The sequence below is a fragment of the Onychostoma macrolepis genome, chromosome 23 (assembly GCF_012432095.1).
Source record: "Onychostoma macrolepis isolate SWU-2019 chromosome 23, ASM1243209v1, whole genome shotgun sequence".
NCBI lineage: Eukaryota > Metazoa > Chordata > Actinopteri > Cypriniformes > Cyprinidae > Onychostoma > Onychostoma macrolepis.
In genome coordinates, this window is record NC_081177.1 from 1044695 (window position 1) to 1065805 (window position 21111).

The window sequence follows — 21111 nt, forward strand, 5'->3', positions numbered from 1 at the left end:
AACTGCTTTTTAAATTAAATAATTATTTCAGTACCATAAAAATTACAATATACATTATGATGCACCTCTTATGATGCAGTTATAGGGGATTAGAAGACATTGCAGAGCAGAAAATCAAAATAAAGCTAATAGTCGTTCAGAGAAAAAAAAAAAATACAGTAATATAAATACATTTTACATCAAAATGAAGATATAAAGGATTTGACAATGTTGAAAGTAATACTCCAAGTTTCTAAAGTCTAAACTACTATCTACTAGTAACTAGTTACTAGCGTTTAACGTCAGCGTTTAACAAAGTTTGGGAAGGACCAACTCCCATCTGTTATGCTGCACTGTAAAATGGAAACAGTAAGATGTAACAAGAAATTACTGAATTGAGTTTCTTCCAATAACCAACAGGTGGGGGTAAAGGGAACATAAAAGAATAGAGGAAGGATGTTCCTTTTTAGGCAAAATATATTCTTGCATGAAAAATGGTGCATAAACTGAGAGAAAAGCTATTTCCCTATTTTTAATCAAAGTCTTTGTATGAGTTAATCTGCCATCATTATCACAGTTTTTGTCTAATATGGAGATGTTTAAATGTCTTCTAACAGTTATTAAAACACCTTTAGTTTTATTGCCAGTAGCAGCGAAAGAGACTACCTTGTAAAATTTGTTCAACTTTCCATAAAGCACTGTCAATCTTCCTTTGTTGCAACATTTCTAAGAAACTATTGTTTGTTTATGGGGGCTGTATAAACCAGCTTAACATAGCCTAAGTCATCAAATAAATCAATGACTTGAGCAAAAAAGTGTCATAATAACACCCCTGCAAACACCGTATCTTAAGTCTACCTTTAACCCACCCAATACTAATTCAGGGGGTCCATAGACTATGACAGAAAATTAGTAACCTAGCAAAACCTGGCATCAAAAAAGCATGAATGAATCTGATTACTTCACTTTACCCCACATTATATACATTCCTACTGTGACTGAACTGCATGTATTAAATATTTCCATGATGAATGTAAGGCTACTGGAACACTCTTATTTGTCTTATTGCTGATGATTCTGTTGGAGCAAAAGATCAAACTTATACATTGACTTTCATAAAAAATTGTTCAGGAAACCTGAAACGTAAACTTACTTCAAACAGGGCTTCCAACTTTTGAGTTCAGCTTGGAGTGAGATTTATTCCTTCCAGGGAGTCATTCATAAGCTTGCTATTCAATATCGATTCATTTGTACATATATATATATAGTGAATGTTATTTTTTTGAAAGGAAATTATATAATAAATAAAGTCCTTCTCAGTGGTGGTTAAAATTAACAACTGATTTGTACACAGTTGCATCCCTTATGAAAATTAACCATGGTTTTACTACAAATAAAACCATACAAAACATGGTTGCTATAGTTAAACCATGGTAACCACAAATTACCCATTTATTTAGAGTTTATGAACACTGAGTGGCTTTTCTGAAAATGTAATTGAGCGATTATGGGAGACACAATACATTTTAGTAAGATGTACTGTGTCTTTTAACGGCCTCATATGTTCATTCATGTGTATTTTGTGTATAAAGAGGAAGCTTATCAGTATGTGCCATTTGAACTGACATGTGGCAGTCCGTCATGCCACATTAAACAGCTCAAAGCATTTAAATTTCATGATAACACTTACAGAATGAATATCAAAACGAACCTGCCCTGTCTTGTCTGTTGGCACATTGTCTGTGTCCTCTTTGCTCTGCAATCTTTTTTACTGCATGATAAAATGGACTTTCATCTACGGAAGAGGATTAAATTTAGAGAGATTAAACTTGTTAAATTTTGAGAAAAGAAGTCGAAATGAAATGTTGAGAATTATCTCATTAAATTACAAGAAAAATGTCATTGTGTTTTGAGAAAAACTATTCTATGTCTATTACTTTGGGATCGATGATAGTTGTGTATGCCTCCATCCATAGAACGAAACGACTGTAATCTCTCCAGCCATTAATGGTAATGCTATATGGTTTTAGTTTAGGGCAGCCGCTATTTAAAAATAAAAAATAAATGTATTCTATTTACACTAAACGACAACAGCAGCATTTTTTTAGCAATGTGCTGTTTACACTAAGTGAAAATAGCCATTCTATTTACACTACAACAGATCTTTGCAATAAGTGCAAATAGTAATATGCCATTTATACTTCTAAACAGTGACAGATACTACTTGCACCTCAATATTGCTGTACATTAACATGATGCAATAATAACATAGTGTAAATGATTTCATCTATTACATGCTGCTAATTGGGACAACAAAGCCCTCCCTAGCCTGCCTACCCTTATTAACACATTATTATTAAACACTCATTGATTTCCACTTTTCCGATGCAATATGTGATGAGTAAAGGAAGAAGAGCGAGATCAGCAAAAAGCTTGAAGTCCGGTCGATCGCATCATGCTTTAGCTACGCTCCGACCTACGCCACTGCAGATGCTGTTTTATTTTGTCCAGCTATATAAAATGAACATGACACCAGGGCTTATTTTCAGCATTTTATTTAGACATTTTTTCTCTAAATATAATGAGCTTTTTTCTCAACATTTTATTTCATGAAATTTAACGAGTTTAATCTCGCATTATAATGACCTTAACCTCGAGATGGTTTTGTTTGGAATTGTTTGGCTCTAATCCTCTTTCATATTCATCTTAGTCCAGTTTCGGCTCTATTTTTCTCTAGAAGTTATGGCCAATAAAAATGTCTTTGTACTCTTTTAAAATAGTCTTCGTCAAATTTGTACACGCTTTATGAGAACAGTTTGGCCTATCTAAAATCTTTTGATAACTTTTTGCCAGCACAGTCAGAAGATTATTTGTGCCAATTTTGGTGAAAATCGATTGGCCACCAAAATTGGACCCTATAATGAAGCATTCTGATACATTCTGCTTATAGGTGCACTAAGCGATTTTTGCCAAACGATGTTTTAAGCACCAAAACAAACATACCCATACCTCAACAGGACCTTGCCCCTCTTTTGAAATCTCCACCGTACACAATACATACACAACTATGGCAACGACGATCCTGGAAAAATGACACACAAGCCTATTCAAACAAAAGAAAAACAAATAAGTTGTGTGAAACGAAGCAAAATCAAGGTTACTCACCTATCAAAAAGAAACAACGCAACCCCAGGCCTTCCCGCTCTTGAGTTCTCTCCACCGCTGGAAAGATGCTCTGATATTTACACGGGTCCCACCTCTTGCCTGGTCGTAACCCTTCTTTTTAATGTTTTTCTCCTCTGTTATTTTACTCTTTTTTATCTTCCAGTTCTCTCTATCTATAGTCAATCTGCTAATATCCATCCTGTACACTCAAATTGAGTGCTCTCTTCTCTCTATCATAACAAGACATGCCCCCTTACTGCTGACTGGCTGCAAGTGTGTTTTGGGACATGGTCCGACGCTGCGGTCAAAAGCGTTTTTCAAAAATTGCTTAGTGCACCTTCATGCTTGAAAAGTTGGTTCAAATCAATCAGCTTGGTCATTTGCATTTTTAGAATCTGACTCGGGCTCAAACTGACGACATTAATAACTGTCTTTATAATTGCTTTGGAAGCTGAAGCTCACAATTATGGTGAGCAGTGTTACATTTCTGACACATGTTTGAGGTGTTCGGCCAATCACAATGCACTGGGTCTGCTGGCAGAGCACACTGAGCTTTTCGAAAGAAGGGGCTAGAAAGAGGAGCTATAACAATGCAACGTATGTGAAAAATAATGTGTTTTTTGAACATTAAAGCCTGCTAACAATCTATTGCACCCAATACAAAAAATTGAATATTCAATATATTTTATTATGCATGCAGATGTCAGCTTGTGTCTGAGGAGCAGGGCTGCAGGTGCAGTGTTAGCGCCCCCTGGCTGTGGAGCTGCAGAAGCCGCACAAACTCCTCCGGCATTTTGTGCATGCGTTTGCTCGGTCTTTTTAAGTCGTAATAATGGTATGGAACGGGATTGTCCTGCAGGTCGGTGTCAAATGGCCAGAATCCGTAAACATGCACATGCTCACACAGTTCCAGCGCTGTGTTAATTAACATAAACCCAGAGGAGAGGCGGATCGACTTCAGGCCACGCCCCTTCCAGAAACGGTCCAGTGTCTGCAGGTAATACGGGCTGAAGAACGCCACCGGCTGCTGAGGTCTGACTGGATAGAGGGCGTTAAGAGCTCTGATTGACAGTACAGTGCAGAAGGTGTAGGCAAAGGCGGGCATAGCAAGAGAGGCGTTTCCGTACACACTGACCCGCTCCACCAGCGCATCCGGATTCTGCTCCAGGTTTGCATATCTACACACAAACACACACAGAGTTCTACATAAACACTCTAAATATCCACTGAAAGAAGACCAGATAATCAAGCACAGTGAAAATGTTTTATTGATAGTCCTTTCATTTTACAAAATGCAACATTTTTTATAGCATATAGCCTAATAATCTTATTTTATATTAACAAACACAGTAGTTTTGAAAATTAATTAGTATGTAAATATTAGACTAGTGTCCGCACCATGAGCATGCTTCATGATTTCTAGATCGGATAAAATGTTCACTTTTTTAGCTTTTTCTGCATTTAGTTTCAGCATTTAGGTTTTTGGCATGTCTGCCACTCGCTCGAGATATCTTCTAATTAAAGTATATTAATTTCACAAATTTTCTGATTAATCTTAGATAAATGTAAATAATAAAAATAACAGCACCACCTCTCCTCTATGTATTCTGTGATATTCTATGTTTCGGAGCAGCTCAAGCTGTTTCTCATCGTGCTGTGAGAAATACAGACTGAATGGCGGCTCAAAACACCCGATCACTGTATGAGCATATGATACACAAACTACAGCTCTCAGTATCAGGTATCAGTTATTAATGATATTTTAATAACCGATATTTCTGCTTGAACACAGTTCAGTATATTCACGTAGTTGTAAAAATGAATGTACAGTGAGTTTTATAACGGATGCTTGCCAAAGAAACATTATTTGGAGAAGTCTGAGAGGATCAGTGGCGTTTATGTATATATGGGCATCAGTTGCTCCACACAGACATGATTCCTTCTGTTCTGACAGAGGAACTGTTCATTGATGACCTTGAGCTGCCTTTAGACTGCAGCGTTTCCACATATTCTGAATGTTGTATTTATTTATTTATTTATATTAATTTCCTCACAATTTTTAAATTTGGTATGTTTAGCGATTCTGAATGGATCCATATAGTAGTTTATATGCAATCCTTCGGCGTCTCCCTGTGGTCTTGTTTGGTATGGCAGGTTGACTTGTGTGTATTTGTTAAAGCTGCACTCAGTAAGTTTTGCCTCTGTTGCCATCTCTATTTGAAACCCGCAATTGCAGTTATTTGCAGAATTATCTTCATTATGTGGGTTGTGCACCGGCATGGATCCAGCACGGATTAATCAAATGTTTTGAGGATTATGTGTGGCTGTCAGTCACCGCACCAGTGTGGATACTTTATTTAGGAATCACAAATTCTAGCCTACGTCTTGGAAGTATGGCCTAAATAAGAATTTTCACCGGATATTGTCATTAGATGAGCCCCAGAGATTGATCCCCAGCGAAGACCCTGTCTCCTAGACGGCCATCGGGGCAAGACCACAGGAACCAGATGAGTCCTCTGCACAATCTGACTCTGCTGCAGCCTAGATTTAAACTGCTGATTTTGTGGCTGAAGAATGACACTATTTTAACACACTATTTCCCTGTCTAAATACTGTAAATCTGATATAAAGCCACCCAGCTTTATATCAAGCTGACGTAAAGATGCTTTGACACAATTTGCATTGTTCTGACCAACTGAGGAAAAAAGCATTACAATAAATCGCGCTAACTATGGTGGTTAAATCTAACGGTCGCTTAGACCATATCACATCAAACCATGCAAATTATTATTACTGTTATATTATGTTCTCAAATTATTAATGGTAACAACATCCGTATTGCGTGACTAAGTGTATGTAGTGTGTAGTGTTACATGTAGATTCCAATTTCTGTACAGTCTAATCTCTAATTTTCATACCATACAAATTTCATATAAAGAAATTCAATTAACCCAAAAAGCAAATTATTCTTCCTTAGAACTGGTTGTCTTTATAAAATACAAAGCTTGTGTAATCCCACGTAGGCTATCTGTTATCAGATGCACATTTAAAACTGGAATATAATTTAATTTAAGTCACATGTCATACATAATCCTTTCTGGATCACAATCCGCCATCAAAATGATAAATTTTATTATTCCAGCTGCTGTGAGAAAAGGCTATAAACGATCCGTCACCTGCAGGATCCTCACATGCGATATAGCCTATTATCTGGAACAACTTATTTATGTTTTACAGACGTGAGATAATGACGCAGCGGCATGCCTCAAATTTCCTGCGAATTCCTACCAGTACCACTCAAATTATTATAAGCTTACCATTGCGAATCGGGCAAAGGTAAGGAGATAGTTTTGAACACTGGCTGGTTATGTACTTGCTCAAAAACGTATTTAGTTTTTTTACCAAAAAATGTTACGGACTGCAGCTTTAAAGTATAAATGAGCTTTACATATTTTTAAGTTGTAAAGAATATCTGCCAGGGTGCACAGCCAGGGTGACATTTTTGCAAAGTATGTTCGCAAAGAACACTGAATGTTTAAATCTATCTTGAATTTGTTTAGTTTAAAAATAATTACATGGAATTGAAAAGTAATAACACAATAATAATACAAAGGTTTTATGAATAGAAAAGGTTGCAGGGGCCTTGCAATATTGACTTGGGGAGGAGGGGGAGGAGGGAGGCCTTGGGGTAAAAATGATTGAGAACCACCGCGTTAAAGAATTGTTAGGCTGCATTAATTAGGTCAACCAGAACTGGGAACACTTCCCATAACACCCATTGTACTCTCTACATTGTAAGAGGAATGGCATCTACGCTAATATTAAGGTGCTTTCGCAACGCGTACTTCTAGGAACTTAGTTATAGGAACTAGCCAGCAGGGTCGTTCCTAGAGAACCAATTTCCCCCCGGGGTCGTTTTCCTGGTTGCATTCGCACTGGCAGCAGGAACTCTGAATCGGCTGACAGCGACGTCTTTATTTGCGGCATTTACAAACATCGACAACCGGTGAATGGAGAACGGAGCGGTTTTTGTTGTGTGTCGCGGATTAACGGTAACGGACATGGAATGTAAACGGAAAATTTACACGATTAAAAGAGTACAAAAATCTGACTAAATCTCCTATGACAACTTGCAGTGTTACATATCATCAAGACTGAGAAAGGAACATAATGCTTCAGACAACAGGTAAATGCCATTATTGCTGTTTTCCATGTTAGTGGAGTAAATATTGTTATATGGCTTTTTAAAATTCCGGTTAGCCAGTGTTTCTTATACGTTTGACCAATCAGGGTACACTACGTCACTACAGAACTGTTTTAGACCCCCCTCCTGGCTCCCCCTGACTGAGCCTGGTTTCTCCCAAGGTTATTTTCTCAATTTCTGTCACCGATGGAGTTTTCGCTGTCGCCTCTGGCTTGCTTAGTTGGGGACACTTAACTGATTGCACAGACACTATTGGAAGAGAGCTGAACTGGATGATGACATCACTGAATCATCAACTGAACTGACTTTAGCTTGAAAATAACTCTGTTATTGTCCTCTTGCAATCATTGACAAATTGTTTTCTTTTTGACACCATAAAGCTGCTTTGACACAATCAATACTGTATAAAGTGCAATATAAATAAAGGTGACTTGACACCCCAAGGAACAGATGGGATCATTATTATTTAAAGAGACATGCACCGAAAAAGCTCACTGCGAGCAGAGGAATTTTAACCAGTATGTTACAGACATTTCATGAAGTCTCTAAAGAATTATTCCAATGCGAGTAAAAAAAAATAAAAATTTAAAGCAGTTTAACATAAGGCAGCAACAGAATATGGGGGGGGATAACGGGGTATGAATACTTTTGCAAGGCACTGTATATTAAAATAAATAATATTTATTTTAATTCTTATAAGTTCAAATAACTAAAAAAATTATAATAAAAAAAAAAAAATGTGTCAAATAAACACACTTATACTTTAGATGCCGATATTTGAAAAAAAAAAGCCAAATATTGGCGGATATATGACTACCAATATGTGAATCACACAAAGCCTGTAATAATAATAAAAAAACATGTTTGGAGATACAAGACCGGGTGTAGCTGAATGCTTCCCCAGTGCTCCCATTTAAAGCATTGTTTATGTTTTACAACCTGACAGATGAGCCAAATCATAACCACAGAGTATAGACCTTATGTGCCAGTGAAACCAGCTTTAGAATTTTGTGTTTGAACTTCTGTATGTTTCTGTGCTTTGCTGTTAAAGAGTAATTAGTTCAGTTACTTATTGTAGAGTTAATAAAAGTTACCATGAGTGTTGTAATGTTTGAAGGCGATGTCATAAATGTTAAAAGCCTGGGAAGATTTGCAAATGCGTGGTTCGTTCATAAATCTATAAGAAGTTACCTCACACATGGAAATACAAACCAGAAGACTAAACACAACGAATGCAGAGTTGAAATGGGCCGGCACTACATAAGGTCCTAACATTTTACAGATACAGTTTGAGCAGGATCTGGTTAAAGCTAGTTTTCAAATGGTAACTGTGCATCCAAACCACTATAAAGGGATGTCAAAAATGGCCAATGAATGCGTTTTTACATAAAGCTGTTAGAATTATTTAGAAATTGCAATCATCAAAAACAAGAACTCGTCTTACTGAGAGCTTAAACTCATCCAATCAAATCGAATCTGAAACATGCTTATTTAAATGTTAGTTAAACTTGTGTTTATGGATACTGACTCTTTCTGAATCTGACTGGGGTTGATGGTCACCAGATCTGTCTTCAGCCCAACATCACTGTCATTAATTGTCGCCAAATTAAACCTGAAAGAGAGAGAAAACTTTGTGTTAACAGGAAGGACGCATGATTACTGATGGAAGTGTTGAGAAGCAAGGCATGATGGGATGTGTTTACCGTATGACGAAGTCTGCGCTGTCAATCTCACGTCCACAGCTGCTGTTCTTCAGAATCCCACCGCTGCCGACCACAGCACACCGACCCAGACGACGACCGCTCCAGGGGAAATCCTGCACACACACACCCACACCGAGAGAAAACTAATTATTACATTTGATAAGCTGACCATACTTTTTTTTTTACCCAAACATATTCTGGCTGGGATTTGCTAGAATTGGCCAGATTTGCCTGGAATTGCCTGTCCGGATTTTGACTTTGTGTTCCAATGCAGGGCTGAGGGCGTGATGTCACACCAATAAGATATATGCTGCCTTCAAATGCTATCGGAATGATCTTAAATATGAGTTTCTTAGTCGTATATTGGACATGAATGGCCTCCCTATAGTCGTATTTACAACTGGGAAACATTTAAATATGGCAAATTAGAGAAACAGCAGCAGTAGCAGGGATGGTCTGCGAAATTTGACAAGCAGATAAATGATATCGTCAGAAAGAGCTTTTTCAAATAGAGGATGATCTCTAAGATTAAGCCTTTTTTATCCCAGAAAGATTTGGGAAAAGTTACTCATGATTTTGATCATGCTATATTACGGTGATCAAAATAAAGTTTTAGACAGATTGCAGATGGTCCAAAATGCGGCTGCAAGAGTGCTCTCAGGCACTTGTAAATTAGATCATATCACCCCGGTGTTAAAATCATTGCATTGGCTGCCTGTTTCCTTTAGGATTAATTTTAAAATTGTATTATTTGTATTTAAATCTCTACATGGTCTAGCTCCATCTTATATTGCTGATTTAATTAAGGAACAAAAGCCAATGAGAGCCCTATGATCTCAGTCACAGAAACTTCTCGTTGTTCCTCAGTCTAAGATGAAATCTAGAGGGGAATCGCAAATTTGTGGTTGCTGCCCCTAAATTATGGAACAGCCTGCCACTATATGTTAGTGACGCAGCGACACTCAGGCAGTTTAAAAGCCATTGGAAAACATATTTCTTTATGGTAGCGTTCGATCAAAGATAAGCGTGAAGTGTTGCATGCTGGCCCTCTTTTAGTCTAGAGGTAATGAACCTAGCAGTAACAAATTTTGGAGAGAAAGAAAGCACAGGGAGCCCCTCTTGTCTCCAGCCCCAATAACACACCTCCAAACAAAATAACTTAAGTCTTTATTAAATCATAAGAAAAAGATAAATTGAAACATAAGCTTCAGGAGGGGGCAAAGGCCAACATAACAAACAAAAAGATTTCCAACTCAGTTTTAACCATAACTTACCTATACATAAACCAAAAGCAAATGAATAACAAGATTAACTTCCCTATCTCCTTGACTACCCAGATAACCAGGAGAAAACCAATTAAAGAAAAAGGCACCCACCTCCCTACAAGTTTCCTTACAAAACACTTAAATTCTAAACAAAACAACAAGTCTCCAACTAAATCCACAGTAGCACCAATGCTTAGCACTCAATAGCAACAAAACATAACATTATCTGGCACCAGCGGAAAGAAGCCCATGTGACAAGTTAGTCTGCATCCCTCTCAGTTTGCTCTGAGACAGTGCTGGCTTTATATGCTGGCTTCCTCCTGAGTGCAGCCAATCAGTGGAGCTGAGCTGAAGGAGTAGCAAATCAGCAACAGGTGAATCTAATCACCTCCACGACAGTGACAGCAGTAGACATGGAAAAAAAAAAGAAAGAAAGAAAAACAACAAAAGAAAGCACACCACAAGGCACATAGAACAAACGTAAATAAAATACGTCTCAGGACGTAACAGAAGGTTGCTAGTGTTATGTATGCCTTTTCTGATGAATTTCGATTTGTTTTTAAAGGTTTCTTCTATATTACTCATTTAGATATATGCATACGATCCATTTTTAAATGTTGTTTTCTGCTTATTGTGTTACTGTCTGTACAGCACTATGGTCAACATTGTTGTTTTATTAGTGCTTTAGAAATAAATTTGAACTTTGAACCTTAGCCTACTGTAAACTTTTATTCATTTTTCTCACAACTTCTGCTTTCTCCTGCCTTACAGTCCTGTATATTTATGTATATACTGAAATTAACAAAGCAATGCTTATTGTATGTATTGATCACAACAAAAATAGGAATCGTCAGCCAGCTGAATATCTAGATAGAGCTGTGAATGTTTATATGTCTACCAATGAATGGGACTCAAATGTTGGATTTTGACTAAATTTCTTCTAATACTTTTTGGCTTTAATAAAATTTCCCCAAGAAACAGGCCAGAATGAACAGGCTATCCACCATGATTTCTGTTCTTTCCGAAAGTAAAGCACTTGAACACGACAAACTCGTAATTAAAACTTCAGAAGTGGAAAGCAGGAAGTTTCCATAAGCACGTGAAGGCAGCATCAGACCCTACTCTGAAATACGAGCTAATTTAGTTTCCCTAAACAGAGTTCCTAGAACTAAAACTGTTCCTACTAGGTAAAAAAGCGGGTACTTTTGCCTGTAGTTCTAGGAACTATGAAAATGTTCGGTGCGAAACCCCCTGTCTTATGAGGCCGGCTCCAGGCATGGGTAGGGGTGGGTCACCTAATCAGAATTAAGATTGCGTTCATTATTTTGTGCAGTGTTTAAAACCAATTTGAAGTTGACTGTATTTTGAGAAGTTTAATGAGAGCTGAAGACTTCCCTAACAATCATAAAATAACACCTGACAACGAGTGAAAATGGGCAGAAATATTTGCCTACTATTACAGGGTGTTTAATATATATGATATGATATATGATAGCCTACCAATGAAATTACCTGAGCAGTTGAATTAATTTTCCAGAAAATCCTGCTCACTCAATAACGTGCATTCTTTGAATGGATGTGGCAAGAACATAATAAAAAGCATGTACACAGTTGAAACCTTACCCCTTTTGACTTGCTGATAATGCATAATGGAAGAATGGAAACTGAATGTAGGAGACAAGCTGCCTGCTTAAATGACCACAATGTTAAAAACAACAACACTGAAATAAGAACTTGTGCAAAGAAAGTTGCGTTCATTACTATATCTAAACGTGTAATATGACAATTGTTTTACAATTACAAATTACAATTACAAATGACCAACGATATCCAGTGATGCAAACTATTCAACTTTTTTTTCAAATTCTGCCATTTTTAATTGAAAGTAAGGCTGTCAGTTGTGCGATCCATACAATTCATAATTGAAGGTGACGACAATAGAATATTTTCTATTTTTTCCTTTTTCAACATATTATGAATACAACTAAAATTGAATGGGTGTAAGTTTTAAAATAAAAATATTATTTGTAGTTCAGATTGATTACTTTACAAAAATTCTTATTCTTGTTCTACTGTTCTTTTTTTCATTCCCCTAAATCCATTTAAATCCTTTATTTATTTGGTTCCTTTAAATAAACACTATTAGCAGGCCTGGTCTTTTTATTTTCCTCAAAACAATTGGTCCCCCAGATGTTCTAGACATGATTATGGTGTTTGGTATAAATAAAGTTATTTAAAAAGAATCACCAGTGTAGAAACAATGATCCAGATAAAGAACAAAAGAGGACTGTTTTTTACTAATAAAGAAAAAAAAAAGTTTAGTTTGTTGTGACAGCGCATGATATTCTTTGGTTTGCTAGGCTGCCCATGAAAGCATGATATTGCTCTTTTTTTCCGCAGTGTACTTAAAAAAACACTGCAATAAAGTTGCATAGTTAATATAGCAATAACTACAGAATAAATATCTAGACTGTATTCCCTCGCCTCTGCCAAAAAATGCCCACCCTTAATGTCTGCCAGCCCACTCTTCTATAGCTGTCAAGAAATGGACCTGAAGTCTTCATACATTAGATGTACAAATATTTGCATTGCTTTGACCATTCTCTGTAGATCCCACCTTCTCGTAGGCCATGATTGGTCGATAATACACAATGCTTAAACACTATTGGTTAAACTACTTTAAAGTCATTACCTCCAGCAAGTATGAAAACAATAGGTAAACAAAGCCAAAACCCGAAATTTTGGGCAATTTAGAAATTACGGCCAGGACATGTCTGGGAAAAAGAGGCTATGGTCAGCCTTCACACTTTGCAGGGCTTGACTGGTTTGACAGGTTTTTTCACATTCAGAGAACAAATCTGTTCCCAAACTATGAGAACAACATGCAAACAAAGACACTGCTTAACCCTCTGGTATTGTTCCTTTGGGAGTCACATTTTTGTTGTTCACGGTCAAAACAGACTGAAGGCCATAATTGTGTACTAATTTTATTTTTGTAAAATGAATATACTATATTTCATTTCAGTGTTTTTATTTAATATTTTGCATTTTGAGTGTATTTCATGTTACTAATTAATATTCTTATCTAAATTATGGACTAATTTCTGTATAAAATGTAAAAAAAAAACTCAATTATAATATATATATATATATATATATATATATATATATATATATTTTTTTTTTTTTTCAATTAATGCAGTATTTAAGAAAAAAAGAAAATTGTTATATTTTGTAATACTATGCAGCCCTTAGATATTGCCATATGTTCAGTGCTGTGTATTCTTTATTACTGAGCAGTGTTTTTAGGCATACTTGCTTAAATTCACGTAGCAACTGCCATAAAAGTCACCGCGTTTTGCATCATTCGGATGAAGAAGCGAATTTTTTACATTTTTATAATTAAAAAACATTTTTTTTTCCAGCCTAAAATGACTGAACAACACCAGAGGGTTAAACAGTTAATGAATTTTAAAGGGATAATTCACAAAAACATTTAAATTACATCATCATTCACTCACCCTTGTTGATGTTTTTCGTGAATCTCGAAAGCGAAAGTGAAACTAAAAAAAGATTGTGCATTTGAAAACAGATTCAGTGCCCTGCATATTAATAGTGGCTCCCTGATGCCCGCATTTTATATACAGTATAATTACCAGACAATATAACTGCGAAAGAAAGTATTGAAATATATATTTTCCTCCCTGTGTTTCCTTCCTGTGAGCTACTGAAATGAGCCACACTGTGAAACAGCCAATTAGAGCAGAGCTCAACATTATTATTCATGACCCTTCCAAATAAACCAATAACAGACCATTTAATTCTAGGGAGATATTCTAGGGTTGTAAATGCACATGTAAAACCGTTTCTGGAGAATTTTTGCCCTTACCTAAGCCACATACCTTCTATGTAGATAAAGGACTTTCAAAAGACTTTCAAATCACATGAGCCAATATTTTATTCTCAATAGAACATAGATAACATAAATGTTTAAACTGAGAAATTTTACACTTTTATCCACAAAATGAGCTCATTTCAAATTTGATGCCTGCTACAGGTCTCAAAATAGTTGGGACGGGGGCATGTTTACCATCTCCTCTTCTTTTCAAAACAGCTTGAAAACGTCTGGGAGTTTTGGAGTTTTGCTGTTGGAATTTGGTCCCATTCTTACCTGATATAAGTTTTCAGCTGCTGAAGAGTTTGTGGTCGTCTTTGACATATTTTTCGTTTAATGATGCACCAAATGTTCTCTATAGGTAAAAGATCTGGACTGCAGGCAGGTCAATTCAGCACCCGGACTCTTCTACTATGAAGCCATGCTATTGTAATAGCTGCAGTATGTGGTTTTGCAGGGGAGCATATGTTGCTCTAAAACCTTTATATACCTTGCAGCATTCATAGTGCCTTCCAAAACATGCACTTATGCACCACCATACCATCAGAGATGCTGGTTTTTGAACTGATCGCTGATGACACGATGGAAGGTCTTCCTCCTCTTTAGCTCGGAGGACACAGCGTCCGTGATTTTCAACAAGAATGTCAAATTTGGACTCGTCTGACCATAGAACACCTTTCCACTTTGAAACAGTCCATTTTAAATGAGCCTTGACCCACAGGACATGATGGTGCTTCTGGACCATGTTCACATATGACTTCCTTTTTACATGATTGAGCTTTAGTTGGCATCTGCAGATGGCACGGTGGATTGTGTTTACCGACAGTGGTTTCTGGAAGTATTCCTGGGTCCATTTAGTAATGTCAATGACAGAATCATGCCGATGAGTGATGCAGTTACGTCTGAGGGCCTGAAGACCACGGGCATCCAACAAAGGTCTTTGACCTTATTCCTTACGCACAGAGATTTCTCCAGTTTCTCTGAATTTTTTGATGATGTTATGAACTGTAGATAATGATATTTGCAAAGCCTTTGCAATTTGACATATAGAGGAACGTTGTTTTTAAAGTATTCCACAATCTTTTTACGCACTCTTTCACAGATTGGAGAGCCTCTGCCCATCTTTACTTCTGAGAGACTCTGCCTCTCTAAGACATCCCTTATCCACTCATTTAGTGGATAAAAGTGTAAATTTTCTGTCCTGTTTTTGACCCCCCTCATCAGAACACTCTGTTTGAATAGATGTGGTGGATTGTAGACTCGGAAGTAAACGCCCACTGCTATAATTGGCTAACAGTTGTGTTTAACAGCATACATTTCTCACCGGTGGACACTGCTGTGATTTAGGTTAAAAACACATAAATACTCAATACATATCAAATGATCTGTTTAACAGACAACAGTTACTCACACTTGTGTTGCTCATTCCTGTCAGATCAAATATAGTCGGCTCAGCATCGTCTTTAAGGGTGCTTTCACACTTGGTTCGATTGCCTGGTCCGAACCAGAGTTTGATTGCTCCCCGCTGGACTGCGTTCATATTTTATTTGGGTCCGAACCGCGGTTCGTTTGCGTCATCCAGCCAGCAGCTGTTTAGGCGGCACAGGAGAAGGTGGCAAAATGCATTACATTGCTCTCTTCACTTTTATAAGTTTATGTTTTTGAACCGTTCGTTTTGTTTCCAAAGCTTCAGTGCATAACGGCACTTACATCTGTCTTATGAATGTACTGCAAATGCTCTAAAGAACAGAAATGAGATATACAGCTCTCTGCTTGCAGCGCGTCAGTCACGCTCGTCAGGAAACACACAGACAAACAATTTTATTAAATAATATGTCATTAATAGTGGTTCACTTCCGTGATTTGGTATGATTGCGTTAATATTAGCAGCGAACCGTACTGGAGTTCACATGATCCGTACCCCTACACCACCCTTTTTAAGCGGACTCGGGTACGGTTCGTGGGTGCGCACCCGAGTTCGCAAAACAGCATTCACATCATCCAAACGAACCGAACTCTGACGTCAATCAAACCAGGGTGCACATCAAAAGCTTAGTCTTTTTGAAAATTGTGCCTTGTTTGTAAATGAATCCGCAGTAAAAAAGCTGTTTTACACTAACAAGAAAGTTTTGAATTCTGAAACGTACAGGATGTTTTTTTTAAAGAACAGTGACCTCTTATATGTAAAAAGATCAAGGGAATTTTGGTTTCTCAGTTCAGGACCCCTTTAAATCTCTTTTCATGGTACAAAAAAGAATGAGGGGCATATGGCATTAAAACAACTCAAGGATGAGTAAATGATGACAATTTTAAATGTGTATTTGAAACACACACCTCAGGCAGCATGCTGTGTAGGGTGTCATTCATTGTGAATGTGCTTGTAGTGCTCGTCTCATACGGGATGGTCTGATTGACGGCTGTGTTTCGTTTGGTGAGGAGTAATGTTCCTGTGGCGTTACAGCAAAACTGCAGCCTGATTCTGTCATAAACACACAGAGAGAAAGATATCACTGTAAAACAATAAGTGTAATTTTAACTGTAAAATTTTGTAAAAACGCTACTGAAAAAAAAACTGTTAATATGTTAACAGTGAGTTCCTGCACTATATACCGGGGAAAACTGTAAAAGATCTAACCAGACATTTCATGTAATTTTAAATGTTAATTGTACAGTTTTTAGAAGTAAAAATAACAAATCAATGTATAATTTACAGTCAAAAACTGTAAACTGATATTCCCAGAATTCCCTGCGTGACACTCCACATTTGAAAGTATTTTGTTTAAATAATCATGTTTTTGAATAGTTTTTGCTATCAGTTTTGTACATTTGGGCTTTATGTTACATCTTCTGTTGTTTAATGAAAGTTTATTGCATTATTTAAGTATCATGTGTTACCATGATGGTGTTTTGTGTTTGCATGAATGACCCTGTGCACCTTCTATATATATTTGTATATACTTCTGCGTGTGGCGAAGCTACCTGATTCTTCATGTGGCTTTCTCTTTCATCACCTCTTTTTATTATGGTGGTTGTCAGTATGTTAAAGGTACAAAACAGATTTTAATAGCAGTGTGTTGTTTAATTTAGTGGTTTACAATCAAATTTCCCTGTTTGTAAATTACAGTTTTATACTGTATATTTTACAGTTTTGGTCTGTAAATGTGTTTACAGTTTTTCTGTATTTTTTACAAAATTATTCTGGCAACCACAGCTGCCAGAATTATTTTGTAAAAACTACAGAATTTTTTTTTTTTTTTTTACAGTGTACGGCGTTTGTGCATAATTTTACATACATTATTAAAAATAAAGGTTTTAAAAGTGGGTTTCCAGAGTGATGCCACAGAAGAACCATTTTGATTCTCTAAATGACGGTGACCGAGAGAGCTCAACGGCTGCAGCTTCAAAAAACACATGCAAAAATAATAGCAGCAGCAAATCAAGAAAACATCTTCATCAATTTGACAGCAGGTGCTGCAAATGCTCACAACACAACCAAATAAAGAATTTTATTTGCAGCGCGTTTCTTTGTTTGATTGTGAGCATTTGCAGCGCATGTGTTGTAAAATTAATTAAGTTGTTCTTCATTAATGTCAATAAACAGCCTTTATTTTTTAATAAAGGGAATAATTTTGTGCAGGATCAGGAATTTAACAAGTTGTGCAGATACAAAATCTTAAGCGCTGAATCTGCATCACTGACATTTCAGAACAAACCTTATTTGAGAATATCACAATATATCTTTCTTCTATACACTACCAAACTCTATCTTAAAATATTGAGATGATCTTTAAAATTGAGGTTTCACATAAAAGTGTTTCTCAATAACCTCAGCTCCACAACTTCACCTCACTGGGAGATGAAGATAAAGGAATGTGCAACATGTGCTTCAACTTCAACTTCCATCAAGACAAACTCGTTATCACATCAACTTCATCAGTTTGGACAGAAGCATACATCAAAGACACACGAACCTGTTCAGCTCGCGCTCGGTAGTGTTTGCTTTGTACGGGCAGCTCAAGAAATCTGACAGCTCCTGCGTGAAACTCTCCAGGTTTATACTGAGAAGGAAACAAACACATTTAAGTTATCAGTCCTCTGAAACAGAAGGAAAGCTGCTTGATCTTGATTCTCACGCACCTTTTGGCCGGTTTGATAATAGAAAACTTGTGTCTGAGTTTAGCGCAGCGCAGCAGCTGAAGCGTGTCCGTCATCCCATCTCTGAAACAAAACATTAAGTTCATTTTTTTGCCGCTTATTAACTAAATGTCTGTATCATATTGATACACATTTCTAAGGCTCTAAATGATCAACATGATCAAAACCTGTCACACTGAATCTTAATTCCATTTGGACAAAAAGGGATTTCTTATTGTAGTGCTCTGAATTACGCTTAAAACAGTCTTATAGCTACTCTCCCATGTAATTATGCTATTTGTATTCATTTTATCATCCGTCTTGTCATTGTCATTCTGTTTGTACTATGGAAGCTTCTGTCACCAAAACATATTCCTTGTATGTGTAAACATACCAATAAAGCTCTTTCTGGTTCTGATTCTGAACATTTTTTTTTCTCTCATAGCAAAATGTATTATCACCCTTAAGCCCACATTTATACATACAGTGCACTTAAAGCGATATGTAACAGGCTATACATCCAGTTAACCCAAATAAATTAAGAACATTGTGCTGACGTTCCCATTAAATTGTGAATGTTCTCTGGACGTTCAAAACATCCAGTCAAATAAAATTGACTCGACTTAAAATGATTTGTAGCCTATGGAAATACTGCAGGAAATCGAAGGATTCCAGAGAACGAAACACCTGCGAACAATCTTTACTATGCGCTGCTGAACAATCGTATCTCTGACAAGACAATCTATTATACATCTAAATAACATTTCAGTCCTGATTAAAACTGCAATGACGTTTCGACCTGAAAATATAATTAATATAAATGTAAGGCTAAACCGAAGACAATTAACAACTTAAGAGAACTATAACTATAACTATAAATATATATATATATATATATATATATATATATATATATAAACGGCAACAGTGAGTCTCATTTAAATTGGCAATAGTTACAAAGAAATATTTAAATATGAAAATGTTCACCTGGAGGAGTGTGTGTTGCGTGTGTAATAAAACATCACACACACACCTTGAAAGACGATCAGGACCATCAGGAGCCTGGAGATCCATCGGAGAAACTCCAATGCCATCAGAAAAACACATGAACGAGAGCGTTTGAGTGTGTGTGTGTGTGTGTGTGTGTGTGTGTGTGTGTGCGTGTGTGTGTGTGTGTGTGTGTGTGTGTGTGTGTGTGTGTGTGTGTGTGTGTGTGTGTGTGTGTGTGTGTGTGTGTGTGTGTGTGTGTGTGTGTGTGTGAGAGAGAGAGAGAGACTGAGGGGTTAAAGATGGCATACACACACACACCCGCTTGAGCTGCTCTGTCTAGTTTCATTATCAAGACTCTGGAAACGGCACAATATAGCCTTTATTCTAAGAAACAAACACTTTTCTCCAATTCACATTGCATATCTAAAATAAAAATAATTTTCGACAATGTACCAGCACACATTTGTGCACACATTTTTGATTTTAAAGTTCTGCTGGTGTAAAGTTGAAGGTCGAAGCACCAAAGCGACATATGGAGGGTTCACATTCAAATGATGTGAGAGCTTCCGGATTGAGGAGACCGGATACATACTAATTCAGATGTTACAACATCAAAAGTAACAATCTGACTACATTCAGCTGCCTCACATGTAATTCAACACACACTAAAATTCGTAAAATAGGGCACAATGCACTGTATTAATATGAAGGCATTTTCCGTATTTATTATTATTATTATTATTATTATTATTATTTACAGGAGTTTTGTAAATAATAAGAACTGATTTCTGCTGTCAGACTTTCAGAATCCTTCATCACTTGAATTAAGATCATAATAATTAAATTTTAAAGCACAGACACCACAAAATCTGACTAAATACAGTTTTATAGCTATGATACTGTCAAATCTTTGCATACAGCTTTGACAGGAAACTGGCATCCAGCAATGCCTTGGGGAAAAAAACTGTCAGTCTTAAAAAAATAAATATTAAATTAATAATAAAGCATATACATAAACCCAAATAGGAAATAAAACAGTTATGGAATAAGCATGTGTCCTAAACTCCTGAAACATTGGCGTCTCACATTACAGAGCCGTCACTGCGATCTAGGAAAGAAATCAATTAAACCTGTGGAAATATTCAGATGTAAGCCCCTTTGTAATCATTCAATTTAAGGTCAGAACAGTGTAATTTAATTTCAAATTTTACATGTGCATGTAACTTACTCCCCAACAGCTCCGCCTGAGAGAAATCTGACATGACGATGTCGGAAGCTGCCCAGAGAAAGCTTCAGTGTGAGTCACGCACGCAACACGCAATCTCACAACACATTTGTACATATTTCACGAGGTGGCAAATTCGGAGGAATTCGTACGGCCTCGCTCGGGTAGGTTTAGGTTTTTGACAAAACATACGATTTCATTCTGCGAGGGGTAGGTTTAGGGAGGAAAACGCGTAATTAAACACGGTGCATTCTTATTCTGGATTCATCTGCACATTATATGCTTTATTAATAATGTGTTTACTGAGTTTAGTCACTGTCTTAAAGCATTAAGCGCTTTCCTAAGGCGTAATTAAATGTGTCGCATGCGTTCGCGTTATGGCCATGGGCTAGTTCCTCAAAAAATGCAATATATTACTCGTTACTAGTTACTCCTTTCAAAAGTAATATTGTTTCTTTACTTATTACTTTCTGGCAACAGTAATTAGTTACACTACTAGTTACATTACTGTTTCTTCACACCCCACAGAAGTTGTAACTGTGTATCTTCCA

General features: G+C 36.7%; 1 protein-coding gene across 1 annotated transcript; it reads right to left on the reverse strand.

Moving 5' to 3' along the window:
• Window positions 1-2473: 2473 nt before the first annotated feature.
• LOC131531664 (alpha-2,8-sialyltransferase 8E-like) lies at window positions 2474-20592 on the reverse strand. Its single transcript, XM_058762601.1, has 7 exons — window positions 19333-20592; window positions 18349-18429; window positions 18183-18269; window positions 16546-16690; window positions 9052-9164; window positions 8877-8960; window positions 2474-4322 (listed from the first exon to the last, which is right to left on the reverse strand). Exons 1-7 carry the CDS (start codon window positions 19437-19439, stop codon window positions 3848-3850), a joined length of 1092 nt encoding a protein of 363 aa, XP_058618584.1. The 5' UTR covers window positions 19440-20592; the 3' UTR covers window positions 2474-3847.
• Between the last annotated feature and the right edge of the window lie 519 nt (window positions 20593-21111).

Coding starts and splice junctions, on each gene's coding strand:
- LOC131531664 (XM_058762601.1), bottom strand. CDS start 19,439: ATGGCATTGGAGTTTCTCCGATGGATCTCCAGGCTCCTGATGGTCCTG. Junction 18,430..19,332: donor CGCAACACACACTCCTCCAG/GTGAACATTTTC, acceptor GTTTTGTTTCAG/AGATGGGATGACGGACACGC. Junction 8,961..9,051: donor AGCGCAGACTTCGTCATACG/GTAAACACATCC, acceptor TCTCTCTTTCAG/GTTTAATTTGGCGACAATTA.